The sequence below is a fragment of the Lithobates pipiens genome, unplaced genomic scaffold (assembly GCF_037356315.1).
Source record: "Lithobates pipiens isolate NorthernLeopardFrog02 unplaced genomic scaffold, aLitPip1_a1.2 Scaffold_8, whole genome shotgun sequence".
Taxonomy (NCBI): Eukaryota; Metazoa; Chordata; class Amphibia; order Anura; family Ranidae; genus Lithobates; species Lithobates pipiens.
The window spans coordinates 191,055,230-191,072,130 of NW_027507903.1; the positions used below are offsets into that span (position 1 = coordinate 191,055,230).

The 16,901-nt window shown below is 40.3% G+C and overlaps 1 protein-coding gene across 3 annotated transcripts in view; it reads left to right on the top strand.

The window, feature by feature from the left end:
- The window catches only part of CRELD2 (CRELD disulfide isomerase 2), a 41,460-nt gene extending 28,117 nt beyond the window's left edge, over positions 1 to 13,343 (top strand). For 2 of the 3 annotated variants that reach the window (XM_077468420.1, XM_077468419.1), the window contains exons 7-10: positions 3,752 to 3,835; positions 6,843 to 6,938; positions 8,699 to 8,839; positions 12,815 to 13,343. In XM_077468420.1, coding sequence (XP_077324546.1) covers positions 3,752 to 3,835; positions 6,843 to 6,938; positions 8,699 to 8,839; positions 12,815 to 12,891 — 398 coding nt within the window. In that variant the 3' untranslated portion in view covers positions 12,892 to 13,343. The remainder of the gene's footprint in view (positions 1 to 3,751; positions 3,836 to 6,842; positions 6,939 to 8,698; positions 8,840 to 12,814) is intronic. The other variant, XM_077468421.1, reaches the window with a different exon arrangement.
- The last annotated feature ends 3,558 nt before the right edge of the window (positions 13,344 to 16,901 follow it).

Genomic DNA, 16,901 nt, shown 5'->3' on the forward strand with positions numbered 1-16,901 from the left:
GGCTGCTCTTTCTTGCAAAGAGCCATACATGATTGTTCATGAGAACAGAGTGGTGTTGCGCTCTCGTCCAGATTTTTTGCCAAAAGTGGTCTCAGGTTTTGACCTGAACCAACATATTGTCCTGCCATCGTTTTGTTTTTTTGTTTTTTTTTCCAAAACCATGTTCCAGGGAAGAGAAGTCACTACATTGTCATGATGTACAAAAGTCTATTTAATGCAGCTGCTCAGATTCGGAAGACTGATGTCGTCTTTGTACTGCCAGAGGGTCCAAAGAAAGGACAGTAGGCGTTGAAATGTACTGCCTCTAAGTGGATTCAGCAAGTTCTGATTCAGACTTATGATTTAATGGATAAGATTCCACCTTTTCACCTGGCTGTGAGGAGGCATGAGTATATTGTCTTCGGGCGCAGTATGCTGCAGGCAGCAGTACAAGTCCTCAAGTCTGGGGGTGCCCTAAGGGTTGTCTCTCCCTCCTCTCAAATAGCATTGCTATGGGACGTCCCACATAGTGATTACTATGGTGCTCTGTGTCCCATGATGTATGATAAAGAAAATAGGATTTTTATAACAGCTTACTTGTAAAATCCTTTTCTTGGAGTACATCATGGGACACATGTCCTCCCCTCTTTTGGGGTTTAGGTATATTGCTTTGCTACAAAAACTGAGGTACTCCTGGTAGGAGGAGGGGTTATATAGGGAGTGAACTTCCTGTATTGGATATACCAGTGTCCATTACCTAAAGGTGCCTATATACCCACATAGTGATTACTATGGTACTCTGCATCCCACAATGTACTCCAAGAAAAGGATTTTACAGGTAAGCTGTTCTAAAAATCCTGTTTTACTCCACGTAACAAAGGGGACAGAAAGTGACTCTGTGCTATATTGATGTCAATATGCAAGAATGCAAATTAGGACAGTTTATGACTGTAGCTGTTTACGGCTAGGGGTCATTATCTGTCACTCTGAAAGACAGAAGCAGATTAAAGGCCTAATGGAAATTGCCAATCGAATTGCTCAGCCCTTTGGTGTATAAGCTGGCAATGAGTCTTTTCATGCTCCATAAAGGTGACAGAAGGAAGTGGGTTCTCTGAAGGCTACTGTTCGTTGTCATATTTACTCTGTTGGATTTTTTCACCTGTTACAAGTATCTTATGGACTTTTTTCTGTCTGAAGTTTGAATAAATGCATCTCTCTGGAAGAATCGGATTGCTGTTGGAAATTACATTATAATAATGACTAAATAATAATCCCCCTACTACACAACTACATCACTACAATAAAAAACATACACCAGAGTAATCAGGACAAATGAACTAAAGCATGTAGAACATTTATCAATGGAAACACCTGTGCACATTGACCATTGAACTGCAGATGTCATCAGTCATAAATTAATGAAAAAATTCTAACAGGGAACTCTACATTTAAATGTATGTGAAACAAAAGACATACACGTGCAATATAAAACTTGTATGTAATAGAATAAAAATATACATGCGCAGACATATACACTAAAGAAAAGGAAGAGGGGGACATTGGTGCTGCAGCCTTAGCTGTACTTTTTTCTGCCTAAGCTGTTTTCTTCGTTTCATCTCAACCAGGACATTGGGGTGGATTTACTAAAAGCAAATAGACTGTGTACTTTTGAAAGTGCACTTGCGCTCATTTTCTTTAGAGCTTGGTTAATGTGGTAAAGCATACAGTAAAGCTCTGCTGATGTCCATCCTCCCAGTCATTTCCCCACATTCACCAAGCACTGCACAGTCTATTTGCCTTTAGTAAATCCACTCCATTATGTTGTCTTCTTTCTGTCCCTAACCACAAATGCCGGTCTACAAGGCTCTTCACACCTTGGATGTGGTTTGTGCTAACAGGTGTTACCTGAAGTCGACTGCTGCAATTTGTGAGTCAGATTATCTGTTTGTGCTTCCTGAAGGCCCAGGGAAGGGTCCACGCAGCTTCTATATCTACTATTTCTTGGTGGATCCATCAATTTATTTCTTAGGCTTACAATCTGAAGGGCAAAGTTCCACCATTTTTGGTGACGGCTCATTTTTACCAGGAGTGTTGGTGCTTCCTGGACTGTGAATTATCAGGCATTGGTAGATTACGTTTGTAAGGCTGCTACCCGGTCTTAGGTTCATACTTTTAAGCCCCAAACACACTATCTGAAGAAAAAAGTCAGCAGACAATCTGATAGTGTGTATGGGGCTTTTGGGATACTAGGACTGCTGTAGCTGCTAAGGACACTACTTCCTTCACCTTCTCCCTTTTTTTTTTTTTTTCCCATTATTCTAAGAAGTTTAAGATTATGCAGACTGATGCAAGCTGACTTGCATGTTGAGTATTAAGAAAAAATATAGTACAACCGCAGAAGAAAATGTATAGCATAGAGAAGGATCTTGTTTACAATACATCTTTCCTTATGTCTGACAATATATTCAGATTCCGTAACCAAACCTGCGTAACTTGCACTAGAAACATGATATGTGTTTGTCACTTCTTCAATAAACATAAAGAAGATTCTATAAAGAAGATTAATCCATGCTTCAAAGGAATGCCTATGTGATCACACGGCATTACTACAGTTTGGAACATCCATCAGTATATATGAGTAGATTGCACTGCAAGGTAATAACCTTGCAAATTTTAAAGGGCAGGGTTGCCATAGTTTCCAGGGATATCCTAGGTCAATGATGGTGAACCTTGGCACCCCAGATGTTTTGGAACTACATTTCCCATGATGCTCAGCTACACTGTAGTTCCAAAACATCTGGGGTGCCAAGGTTCGCCATTACTGTCCTAGGTGGATTGAGACCCTAAAGAAAAGGGGTTACTACAGAACGGATCTCGGTGAATATTTTCTTATGTATATACATTAGTAGCACATTCCTTTAATCACTGAATAAGGGGGTATGCATTTTTATTAAGCTAAGATTGCAAAGGGAATTGAATCCCAACTCCCTGGTAATGTGCATAGAGGTAATTTTATCCACATGAGCTAAGGTGCTACAAACTATCACTGCTCTAGCTAAAGTGCTAGTTCCCTCAACCCCATTATTGTGCCTACTAGGTGCAATTGATACTGAAATGTTCCCAAAGGTTGTTTACATTGTTGCAAGGATCTTGTCCTTGGCTAGAAAGCTCATTGCCCGATTCTGGGTGGCATCTACAGTACCTACAAAATCACAGTTGGTTGAATATGTTGACTCTTACTAAAAGAACAATTGGCCTACCGCCATCGTAATGCGACACAGAAATGTAACCTTGCTTGGCTTGGCAGAACAGATTAGATAACTCCAGCCTTGCTCCGCTGAAGTTAGTGATGGATAGGCTTCTACAACTCTGAAGTCTTGGATCATCCACTAGTGGGGGGTGGGGGGGATCAGGTTTGCTTTTACCCCACCTAGAGATTTAGTGTGGGGCGTTTTATTTATTTATTTATTTATTTTTTTATTTTATTTTTTTGTTTGTTTTGTTTTTTGTTTTGAGCTTGTGGTCTTCTTTTATCTGGACATGGAAAAGATATGTCGCCCTCTGTAAGATGTCTAATAATGAGCTCTGGTTACTCTGTTTTAATTTTGCTCTCAAAAGATTTTTTTCATGTATGTTACATATAACACGATTTGTTCTTACCTGATTGTTTTTGTTTTTATATACCATTTTTGACCTCCAATAAAAAAAATGTTTTGATTTAAAAAAACAAAAACGTGTATTGATCATCTACTATTCTTTGTTTTGGCTATAGACCAAGATGAATGTGCTGCAGAAACATTTCCTTGTAAAGAGAGCCAGTATTGTTTAAACACGGAAGGATCATATTTATGTAACAGTAGGTATATTGCCTATTTCTAAGTTAAACTAATGCAAAGAGCAAAGCAATCAGGTCAAACGATAGCACTTAAAGTGGTTTGTAAACCTCAGACATTAAATATGAAAAAAAAGCATATCCCCCTATAGTGATTACTTGTCTCAATTAAGAGTGCTACTTGTCATTTCTGTCTGCTGCTTCATTCCTCTGGACCGAGGAGGGAGCACCAGCTGATTAACAGCCTCAGGTCTGTTCCTCTGTGAAAGTGAGTGTGTCCCTTCCTTCCAATCAGTTCTCTGAGCTCTGCAATGTGTAATGTCAGGTCTCCACCCTCTCGTTTTCGTTTCATTTTTTTTTTTTTTTTTTTCTGATGCCTCAGACAAGCTTTATAAATTCTGGACTTTGAACAGATAAAGAGAAGACTGCAGATAAATGGGTACAATTTATTTAGGAAGATTTGTTTCACCTGAGGCCTGTCCTTTCACTGGGTATATGTAAGGGTTTACAGCCACTTTAAGGTTACTTTTTATGAGATGCGTTCTTAGGTGTTTATATTATTCCTCTGCTTTCTTAGAAATGAGCTTTCACTAGACTTAACCAATTATAGCACTTTGGACTACACATAAACTGTTATTGCACCCTTATGTGGACAAAGAAAACAATTCAAACACTTTCTCCAGTTGTTTGACATTGTGCTGTGACATTTTACATGAGCCATGGCAATGAATAGGAGGGCTGGGGCTTTTTCATTTGGACTTTGAATGATATGTTCCCTAGTATTTGATTTACACTATGGAATACAGTTCTACTGCAGCTGATAAAGGTTGTTATAGGGCAGCAGTTCTCAATCTTTCTAGTGCCGTGACCCCTTGATAACATTTCCCAAGTTGTGGGGTCCCCTAACAGTAAAATTATTTTCGCAGTGTGGGTTGTCAGCACCCAAGGCAAGAAAAGTTTTTTTTTTTTTTTTTCCTTATTCTTTCTCTCCCTTCTACGTATTCTCTCTTTTTATTCCTTCTCTTACTCCTTGTTCGGGGGGGGGTAATGGGATGAGTGGCAATGCTGGGGGGAGTTCTGATCATCCAACTTAGGTGCTCTTGATCAAGGTCATCTGCCAATCTGAGAACTGTAGTGGGGACTTTTAATGGCAACTATAATAACAAGTAGTGTTACTCACTGTGTCTCCGACTTTGTGGTGTCTCATTGCAGTGACGCCTATACCGAAATCGGGAGATAGGGTCTCCTCCTATCCCTCCCATTTTGCATTCATCTCCAGTCAGACCTCTAGTTTCTGCCCCCCAGCCATGGCGTGAACTGAATGGGTGGCTGTGAAGTGGCTGAGTGGGCGGTTGCGGGCTCCAGGAATAGCCCAGCTGGGTGGCCGCAAGTAGGCTGGGAGAGTGGTGCTGGCTTCAGGAACAGCCCAGATTCGGTGACCCCTGGCAAATCATCATTCGACCCCCTTCCTCGAGGGGATCCCCCCCCCCCCCCAGGTTGAGAACCACTGTTATAGGGGAACTGTATAGAGGCAATGAAAAATGGAGTGTTAAAGCGTTTGCGTAGGTGTGAGATTGACATTTAAGGCCTCATGTACACAGAATGTTTTGCAAACTCTCCTAGGAGCCTTTCCTATTGGGAGCAACATCTTGGCAGAAAAAATGCCTGAGGCTTGTATAGTTACATAGTTAATCTGGTTGAAAAGGGGCCATCCAATTCCACCGACATTTTACAAGCTTTTAGGCACGTTTACAGGTGTCAAGAGCTTGAAGGGGTTGTAAAGTAAATTTTGTTATTTAAAAAAAAAAAAAAACATGTTATACTTACCTCCATTGTGCAGCTCCTTTTGCACAGAGTGGACCCAAACCTGCTCTTCTGGGGTCCCTCGGCGGCTGTCTCGGCTTCCCCCCCGCAAGTATTTCTCACATTCATGCAAGCTCCCTCGCATGGTGAGAAGCACTTGCGGGAGCCCTCTTGTGATACAGCCGGCGGCTATAGCTGCTCACGCTCACTGTATCTATCCGCCCCGCCCCAGCGCGCCGCATCATTGGATGTGATTGACAGCAACGTGAGCCAATGGCTGCGCTGCTTTCAATCCATCCACTCCAGCCAATCAACGGCCAGGCTGAGCGGCGAAAAGGATGTCGGGGACGAGCGTGGGACTTTCGAGGGGTCAGGTAAGTAAAACGGGGGGGCTGGGGGCGCCGGCACTGTCAGATGTTTTTTCACCTTTAATGCATTAAGGTGAAAAAACTTTTACCTTTACAACCCCTTTTGAGCATTAATCCATTCTATTGGCCAGAATAATAATTTATTCTGGCCATTTGAAATTAATTAATGCTCAACCGCTAAACGCACCTAGTGTTTAGGTGCATGTAGACACGTTTTTTTTTTTTTCTGCTAAAACTCTGCTGCTCCTGGATGCACTAGCAGTGTTTTTTTGTTTTTGTTTTTTCCCCTGCCTCTAAAAGGTCCTGTCATTAAATGCTACTAAAAGCCTATTTGTGCATGGACACATAAGTTAACGTGCAGGGGAGTTTAAAGGCAGGGAAAAAAAAACACCAGATGCCTCTACAAGCAGCTGTAAAAAATGTCCAGTGTGTATGAGGCCTACAAGTCTGGGTCAGTAGTCCTGGTACCCCCCCTCCCTATCTTCTTTTTTTTCTCCCTTCCTTGTTTTGCTTTTCTTCTCGGTGCAAGCCCCTGGATGTAACCCCCCCCCCCCATGATATTTATATTTATTTGTAACAATTTTTCTGATACTGTTACTGTAATTTTATGAATTTTTTGTATATTTTCGAATGTCAATTTTTACTAATCGTTTTTGTAATGCTCTGTACCACAATTGTCCAATGCATTTTGGGTGATTAAGGGCAAATATGCATTTTGGAATAGCCCTTGTTTAATCTACCCACCTCCTCTTTACTGTCTTAAATTTAGAATGATGGTACCTTAACCTCCATTTTTAATTATTTCTGAGGCAAAACCTTCTATTATAGATTAAGCTTTGTTTATTTTGCTGTTTAATTAGAATGTGATGAAAGCTGCTCCGGGTGTACAGGCGAGGGTCCAGAGAAGTGTACAGAGTGCTCAACTGGGTATGCGTTAGAAGAAGATAAATGTACAGGTAAGATAACATATGCAAAATCATTGCAGTGCACCAATGTGACAGAACCGATCCCACACTCCGATTGAGTGCTTCCGTCAGTATACCGCTTCCTATGTCTGAATATAGAGATTTAGACAGTTTGTGTCCCAACAACATGAGGCAACACACATTCTATATACATATATACAGCATTGAATCCGACTAGCACAGATTATATTGGGTTTCTTATTCACCCTGTGCCCCTTAAAATCCAGGGCCCATAATCAGTCGGCAAGAGGCTCGCATTCAGTCCTCTCAAAAAGCCTGTGATCTGGCTAGGTCTGTTGCAGATGACATTGAGACGAGGGAAGAGGACGCGTTGGCAGCTGCTTTGCTAGTACCCAGAGCCTGGGTGAGAGAGGATGAGGAGGGCTTGGTCATCCACTCTACCAAGTCTTCGGCATGATACGGCTCAACACGTCCAGCTGCCGAAAATAAGGACAAGCGTGTCCCATGGCCACGTGCTGATGACGATGCACTGCATCCACGACCAGCACTGTTGTCTCTAGACACAGAGCCTGCTTGCCCTCTTTTATTGGCTTGTAACTGTGTGCCTCTCCTTGTTGGCCTTCCAGACATAGTAATGGCCTGCAGGGAGATGGGAAAACCAGCAATTGGGGTAGCTTTAGGTGCACACTGAGCAGATGACACAGTACACCAACTGTAATTACTGCAGCTGCCTGCCTGTGTTAGGAGGCACGCAACACCCACTGTAAGTGCTGCAGATGCCTGTGTTACAGAAACAGAACAACGCTAGCAATAAGGGGTATCTTCAGGTGTATACTGTGCAGGAAGCACACAACACCCACTGTAACAGCGCTAGGTTCCCAAGCAAAAAGACACTGTCCCTGCCTATCTTGCTCTTTCCCTGCACGCCAACACACTACACAAGGTCGCCACGCTGGCGGCCTTATATAGTGTGGGGCGTGTACTAAACCCCACTGAGCTATAATTGGCCAATTATGGCTTTCCTCGCTGCCGGCGCTGTGATTCGCCAAGCATGCGGAGTCACAGTGCATGCTTGGCCAATCATGAGCCAGCAATGCATTGCAATGGCGTAGTGCATTGTGGGCTGTTGGCACCACACGAATATGGTGCAAACGCTCCACAAAGTTCTGAATTCCCCAAACAGGAGAATGGCCTGTGTTCGAGTCAAACACCAAGCTCATCCCTATTCCTGATTGAGGTATGAATAGGAAAAGACAAAAAATATATATTTATATATATATTTCAGAATATTGCCTAACCATTAATTCCTGCCCCCATCCCCAATTTCCTTAAACATTACAAAAACGTCACCTTTCAAATAAAGAGTGTATATATGAGACAGATGGCACACATTTTCTATGGTGTCCGTTTACACCAATGCACTACTTTGTGTACAGAAAAAAGGACATATTGTAGTGTGAAATTGCATGCCAGTGACTGTACATTATATACAGGTGCTATGATGTTAATAAAGCCCTAATGTAGAATGAGCAGTCTTACTTTATGTTGTCCTTCTAAAGGAAAGTGTCTACATTTTCCATAACAACCTGTATATTTTTCTTTCTTTGGTTATCCCTAAAATTATGACTTTTTGTTGCTTAGGGTAAGCACTTTCTCGTGCTTTTTATACCTGATGTCCTGTAATTATTAATAATATTACTATTATATATATATATATATTTTTTTTGGCTACTGCATTTTTTTTTGTCATACAGATAAACAATGACATTCAGTTTATTACCTGCTTTCAGATATAAACGAGTGTGAGAGTGATGAGAAAATATGTGTCAGAGAAAATGTGGACTGTATAAACATCCCTGGAACCTATAAATGTGTTTGTGCTGAAGGATTTGAAGAACAGGACGGACATTGTGTAGCTCTTACAAAGACAGGTAATATTTGCGCAAACTTTACTTAATTATGTTGCTAAATTAATCTATTTCCTCATCACTTCATTGACCATATTAGACCTTATGTACACGGGTGTTGATTCCCAGTTTTGGGACTCTATTGCATTTCTTTTGACACAGGAGGATATTTATCAAAACGGGAGCAGATGGAATCTGGAGCAGCTGTAAATGGCAACCAGTCAGCTTTAAAACTGGAAGATTGAAGCTGATTGGTTTCCAAGCACAGTTGTTCCAGATTTTGAGTCTGTCCTATTGATATTGTATTTGGTTTAAAGGCAAATGAGGCCTTTGCTGTAATTTTGAGTTTGAATTTTCAAATGCATTTAAATGTCAAAGCCAGTGTTTGAAAGCAACATCCGTGCACAGAATTTGAAATTGTTTGATTCCTTATAGATTATGTAAATTTGCCCACTTACAAATTAAGGATCTATAATTTTTTTATCATAGGTGTATTTTAAATGATAGAGACAGAATATCAACCAAAAACCCAGAAAAAAAACACGATAAAAATATTATAAAGTGAGTTGCAGTTCAGTAAGTAAAATAAATATTTGATCCCCTGTCAACCAACAATAATTCAACTCCCACATACTGTCTACAATATGTGCTCATGTGGTACACAGATTAGTCCTGTCAATTTTAAGAAGATTCTCCTAACAACAACTCGTTATGTTTATAAAAGACACCTATACACAGAATCTTTCTTCCATTCAAACCTCACCATCACGGGCAAGACCAAAGCTCTGTCAAAGAACATCAGGGACAAGATCGAAGACCTGCACAAAAATGAGAAAACTGTTCGAGCGCTTATTCGCAAATGGAAGAAATACAAAATAAACATCAATCACCCTCGGTCTGGAGCTCCATGCAAGATTTCCCCTCGTGGGATAAGGAAGATCATGAGAAAAGTGAGGGATTAGCCCAGAACTACATGGGAGGAGCTTGCCTGTGAATGTGGTCCCAACTGCCTTGAGATTAGTCACCAAACAAGCCATTGGTAACACAATATGCCGACATGGATTGAAATCCTGCAGCACCCGTAAGGTCCTTCTCTTCAAGGAGGCACATGTATAGTCCTTTGTGAAGTTGGCCAATCAACAAATGAGAAGGATTGGGAGAAAGTGCTGTGGTCAGATGAGACCAAAATGGGGCTCTTTGTCATTAACTCGACTCACCATGTTTGGAGGAAGAAAAATGCTGACTATGACCCTAAGAACACCATCCTTACAGTCAAGCACAGAGGTGGAAACATTAACTAGCTGGCGAGCAGCCGCCGTCATTATACAGCGACAGGTTAGCTCTCCTGTGCGAATCACTGAAGCTGTACGATGGTTCGTACAGTTGCGGGAAGTCAAGCACTGCTGGCGCGTGCTTGCTGCAGGAGAGTGCCTGTGGGTTGGGTGGACTTGATGTCCACCGGCGACCGCGATCACCTAATACAGAGGCAGAATGGGGATCTGCCTTTGTAAACAAGGTGGATCCCCATTCTGGCAGGGGTTCATCTCAGATCTACTGTTCACAGTGATCTCTGTCATGTCCCTAGCAGCCCATCTCCTCTACAGTTAGAACATGCTAACGGAACACGGTTAACCCCTTGATCACCCCACAGTGTTAACCCCTTCCCTGCCAGTGTAATTTTTACAATTATCCATGCATTGTTATAACACTGACCAATGTAATAATGTCACTGGTCCCCAAAGTGCAATTTTGGGGTCAGATTTGTCCGCTGCAATGCCGCAGTCCTGCTAAAAATCACAGATTGCTGCCATTACCAGTAAAAACAATAGAAAAGAAATACAAGTCCCTAAATCTATCCCATAGTTTTGTAGACACAATAACTTCTGCATAAACCAGTCAATATACACCTATTGCGATTATTTTTTATTTTATTATTATTATTATTTTTTTTAATCAAAAATATGTAGAAGAGTAAATATCGGCCTAAATGGATGAATACTTTTTTTACATTTTTTATTTCATGTATATATTTTTTGGGATATGTATTATAGAAAAAAGTAAAACAAATAGGGTTTTTTTTTTTTCAAGTGTCACTCTTTGTTTATAGCACAAAAAATAAAAACCACAGAGGTGATCAAATACCACCAAAATAAATCTCTATTTGTGTAAAAAAAAAAAAGACATCAATTTTGTTTGGGTACAGCGTCTCACGTTAAACCAATGCAGTACCATATCACAAAATATGGCCTGATCATTAAATTCTTCTGGTCCTTAAGTGGTTAAAGTGCTACTAAACCCACAACAGTAAAATCCAGTCTGTATATGCAATAAAGCAGGCTTGTTATACTCACTGTGGAACCTAAACAGTTAATCCTTTGAATTGTGTATAAAGAGTCTCTCTGATCCTCCTTTTCCACTTTGTTAAAAAAAAAAAATCTGATATCTACAGAGCCAGTGGACATGCTCAGTTTGTGTATTGCTAGAGAGCTTTTTTTTTTTCCCTCGGAAGGGTGCATGTGATCAGCACAGGGCCAATCAGCACTGTCCGGACAGAGGATCAGTGCAGTATGAAAACCCCTCCTACAAGGTTTACTAGGAACTGAGGTGAAGTCACATGGCTGCTATATATTGCTGATGAAAAAAGGTATTTATCAATTTATATTTACTAAAATAATTGCATTTCCATGTTCTGTGTACTGTGGGAGACTAGATATGCTGGGTTTAGTAACATTTTAAGCTTTGGGGCCGTTTCTCTGCTAAAGGTACAGGCCAACTTTGCCGCATTGAAGGACCAATGGACAGGGCCATGTATTGTAAAATCATGGATGAGAACCTTCTTCCCTCAGAGAGTGGCTCAAGAAGAAGCACATTAAGGTCATGGAATGGCCTAGCCAGTCTCCAGACCTTATTCCTATAGAAAATTTATGGAGGGAGCTGAAACTTCAAGTTGGCAAGCGACAGCCAAGAAACCTTAAGGCTTTAGAGAAGATCTGTAAAGAAGAGTGGACCAGAATCCCTCCTGAGATGTGTGCAAACCTGGTCACCAACTACAAGAAACGTCTTACCTCTCTGCTTACCACCAAGTACTGAGTCACGTTTTGCTTGGGGATCAAATACTTATTTTACTCGCTGAACTGTAACTCAATTTATAACATTTGTATCATGTGTTTTTTTTCATTTTTTTTTTCATTGATATTCTCTCTATTATTTAAAATACACCTATGATAAATATTTTAGACCCTTAATTTCTTTGTAAGTGGGCAAACTTGCATAATCTATAAGGAATCCAATAATTTCCCCACTGTACATGTGCTTAACAAAGATCTGGTTTTGATTGATTTTTGGTGGTTAATGAAATATAACAACCATTGGACCTGATATGGCTTCAAGACATTCTCACACATTTAGGAAAAAGTATAATGGCACTAGAGGGCTTTTCTGATCCTTACTATTACCTATCTGGCTGTATTGTCTTGTAGCACCCCAGGTCCCCATGTTCCTATACTTTTTCACTGACAATGACCAATAAGCCTGAAACAATTATATGTAGTTTGAAGTAGATGGCTTTATAATATCAGGCTGTATGTGTATTGTAAATCATCGGTTCTGGATGTACAGTTGGACAAGTGACATAAAGGAATGTTTTACATGCTTCTTCCAACAATTCCTAAATGAGAAGTCTTTACTAGTTCATGATTGTAACGAAGGTGATTACATGTAAATACCTTCTGTTTTATAAATGCTTTTTAATGCACACAGTGGACTAGTGGTGGGAATCTTTCATCACAGCAATTCATAATTCAGTTATACTTTCTCATACTATTTAGCAAATCAACATTTTTTTTGTCTATTTACCACATAGCAGCAGGGCTCTTACTGCACAATTGTGAGAATATTGTATATAAATATTTGAGTAAAATATGTTCAAATGTTTGCATGTCCAAATACATGTAAAGTAATTGATTTAACCTTCTTGCTATCGATTGTTTTACTCCATAGATGAAGAAAACATTACTCAGCAAAATGTGGCATCTGATGCAGCACAAGAATCAATAAATATACATGAGGACCTCTGACCCACATCCTAATTTAAATATTTTAAGTTATTGGACTCCAACCTGTTATGTGAATAACAAGTTTGCCAACCGTTGTCATTTTATCTGGTATTCAGATGGGATTTGCCCTAAAGGCTGCACACATTCCTTTGCATAAAAACATATTGGTGGCTATTTACGAAAAGCAAATCCGCTTTGCACTGCAAGTGCACTTAAAAGTGCCATCACTGTATATGTGAGGAGGACATGCAAGGAAATTAAAAAACATCACATGACTGGATGATAAAATCAGCAGAACGTCCCCTCATTCAGATCTTCCCCTCAGATCTACAGCGACTGCACGTCCAAGTGCTCTTTTAGTGCACTTACGAGTGCACTTGTAGTGCAAAGTGGATTTGCCTTTGGTAAATAACCCCCATTGTGTCTTTTTATATTTTGATAATACTTTCTAATAAATGTTTATTCAGTGAAAACGTGCGTTTGAGTTTCTTATTTCATGATAAAAGCAAGCTCTGGTTACTTTGCAGGTTCAACAATCATGGTATACTTACAACTTTAGCTCATAGGAAAAAAGAAGTGACTTTAAATGATTTAAGAAATAAATAATTTAAATGGTTGTAATGGCTTTAATTGGAACTATGTCAGTCTGGGTGGGTGGTAAGAGTAGTGAAGTGGCTGAACTATTTGTTCTCCTATATAACCATTATTATTTGCTGATAACGTACAGCTAAACCTACTTGGTGGATAACTATTTGTACAAATAAATTGGTAAATATAGGAAAATAGGTAGGGTTTTATTGCTAATATCTTTTTTTAAGTTAATATTCCTGTCAACTCAGCTAGAAAATATGGTAGGCAAGTTTTCAGGAATAACCACCTTTTTATAATGTCTGCTTTATAGCACCCAGAACTAGTTTAACCTTTCATAACTCTGACATCCTCCTGGGACCCCCATGCAGCATATTCTATATAAGAAAATAAATATTGTCAAAGTGTGCAGCATGGGTGCAAGGACTGTTCTCCCCATACAAATCAATGGGAACGCAAAAGCACCTTGATAGGTGTTCAGAAGCATATCAATACACCATCCAGAAACTAGTTTGACCTATCCAAGCTCCGAAACATCCTGGGACCCCCATTCAGCATACAATATATACATTAGAATAAATATTGTACAAAAAAGTGCCCTATCAATTTCTGTTAATAAAAGCGTTCAGGGACTGTTATCCCTATACAAATCAATGGGAATGCAAAAGCACCTCAATATGGCATAGGTGGTCAGAAGCTGTTCAGAAGGATCTCAAACTGAATTAACTTGAAAGCATGCTGCATTTGCCCATCTACACAAGCTCTAACGGTTACATAGGGACACGTTTGATGCAATGAAGTAAAGGATCCCTTAGTATTTTGTTTATGGTTTTGGTAAAGTGTATCTAAACCCAAAAGCAAGCATTTGATATATTGTACTTTACAGTCCTTAGATTTGGTGTCTGCATCTGTTTTTTTTCTTTTTTTTTTGCTTGTTTTCCTTTCTTTTACCCTGTGATCCTGCCACTGTCTGTGGTAATTTTTTCATTTCCTTTAAAAGGGTTAGATAAACCATTTAACACTTACAGGGGTACTTACAATTGTCATCTTTTTTTTATTCATTTTGTTAAAACTTTTATTCCCCCCCCCAAAAAAAAAACACTTTCTGTAACTGCTTGGACAGTGTTAGCTTGAATTGGACTTTAATTTGTTAGTCACTTATGAAATCTCTATCTAAATCTACTATTCCATCTAACACTACCATCTCCACATGTTGACAACGCTGCTGTCCAAGAGCAGCTACAGTAGGTTGCTCTTTCATACAGTGCCTTGCGAAAGTATTCGGCCCCCTTGAACTTTTCAACCTTTTGCCACATTTTAGGCTTCAAACATAAAGATATAAAATTTAAATTTTTTGTGAAGAATCACCAACAAGTGTGACACAATTGTGAAGTGGAACGAAATCTATTGGATATTTTAAACTTTTTTTAGCACATAAAAAACTGAAAAATGGTGCGTGCAAAATTATTCGGCCTCTTTACTTTCAGTGCAGCAAACTCACTCCAGAAGTTCAGCGAGGATCTCTGAATGATCCAATGTTGTCCTAAATGACTGATGGTGATAAATAGAATCCACCTGTGTGTAATCAAGTCTCTGTATAAATGCACCTGCTCTGTGATAGTCTCAGGATTCTGTTGAAAGCGCAGAGAGCATCATGAAGACCAAGTAACACACCAGGCAGGTCCGTAATACTGTTGTGGAGAAGTTTAAAGCCGGATTTGGATACAAAAAGATTTCCCAAGCTTTAAACATCCAAAGGAGCACTGTGCAAGCGATCATTTTGAAATGGAAGGAGTATCAGACCACTGCAAATCTACCAAGACCTGGCCGTCCCTCTAAACTTTCAGCTCAGACAAGGAGAAGACTGATCAGAGATGCAGCCAAGAGGCCCATGATCACTCTGGATGAACTGCAGAGAACTACAGCTGAGGTGGGAGAGTCTGTCCATAGGACAATAATCAGTCGTACACTGCACAAATCTGGCCTTTATGGAAGAGTGGCAAGAAGAAAGCCATTTCTCAAAGATATCCATAAAAAGTCTTGTCTAAAGTTTGCCACAAGCCACCTGGGAGACACACCAAACATGTGGAAGAAGGTGCTCTGGTCAGATGAAACCAAAATCCAACTTTTTGCCCACAATGCAAAACGATATGTTTGGCGTAAAAGCAACACAGCTCCTCACCCTCAACACACCATCCCCACTGTCAAACATGGTGGTGGCAGCATCAAGGTTTGGGCCTGCTTTTCTTCAGCAGGGACAGGGAAGATGGTTAAAATTGAGGGGAAGAAGGATTCAGCCAAATACAGGACCATTCTGGATGAAAACCTGTTGGAGTCTGCAAAAGACCTGAAACTGGGACGGAGATTTATCTTCCAACAAGACAATGATCCCAAACATACAGCAAAATCTACAAAGGAATGGTTCACAAATAAACGTATCCAGGTGTTAGAATGGCCATATGAAAGTCCAGACCTGAATCCAATCGAGAATTTGTGGAAAGAGCTGAAAACTGCTGTTCACAAACGCTCTCCATCCAACCTCACTGAGCTCGAGCTGTTTTTCAAGGAAGAATGGGCAAGAATTTCAGTCTCTCGATGTGCAAAACTGATAGAGACATACCCCAAGTGACTTGCAGCTGTAATCGCAGCAAAAGGTGGCTCTACAAAGTATTTTCATTTTTTTTATTAGTTAAAAAAGTTTCAAAAATCCAATAGATTTCGTTCCACTTCACAATTGTGTCCCACTTGTTGCTGATTCTTCACGAAAAAATTTTTTTTTATATCTTTATGTTTGAAGCCTGAAATGTGGCAAAAGGTTGAAAAGTTCAAGGGGGCCGAATACTTTCGCAAGGCACTGTATATTTTATTACTATGTGACAGATAAGTTACTGAAAGTGGTTGTAAAGGCTCAGGTTTTTTTTCTACCTGCATAAAGTAAAAAACCTTGTGTGTGCTACATCACCCCCCCCCCCCCCCCCTCCAATACCCGAGCTAAATATCTCGATCCAGCTATGTGCACAAGAACCTCGGGTCTCCCAGGTCTCTTTCTCCTCATCAGCTGAGACAGCAACGAGAGCGTCAATGACAGCCAGTGAGCCAATGGAGTGAGGCCAAGTCACGCTTTGTGTGTGAATGGACACACAAAGCAACAGCTCGGGTGCCCCCACAGCAAGCCGCTTGCCTTGGGGGAACCCGAGCAGGCTCACTCCCAAGCCCTTGCTCTGTGTCCATTCTCACACATGCAGCGCTGGCAAGGGATGCCAGAAGAGGAGGATCGGGGCTTCTATGCTTGGAGCTGGCAAGTATGACATGGGTGTTTTTTTTTTTTTTTTTTTTTTTAAATCTGCCCTTTTGATATCACTTTAAATTAAAATTCAAATGAAACTTATTCCTTCATTTCACTTAGTCTGTCCACACAACAGCTAAGAAGAATGCATCTTGTA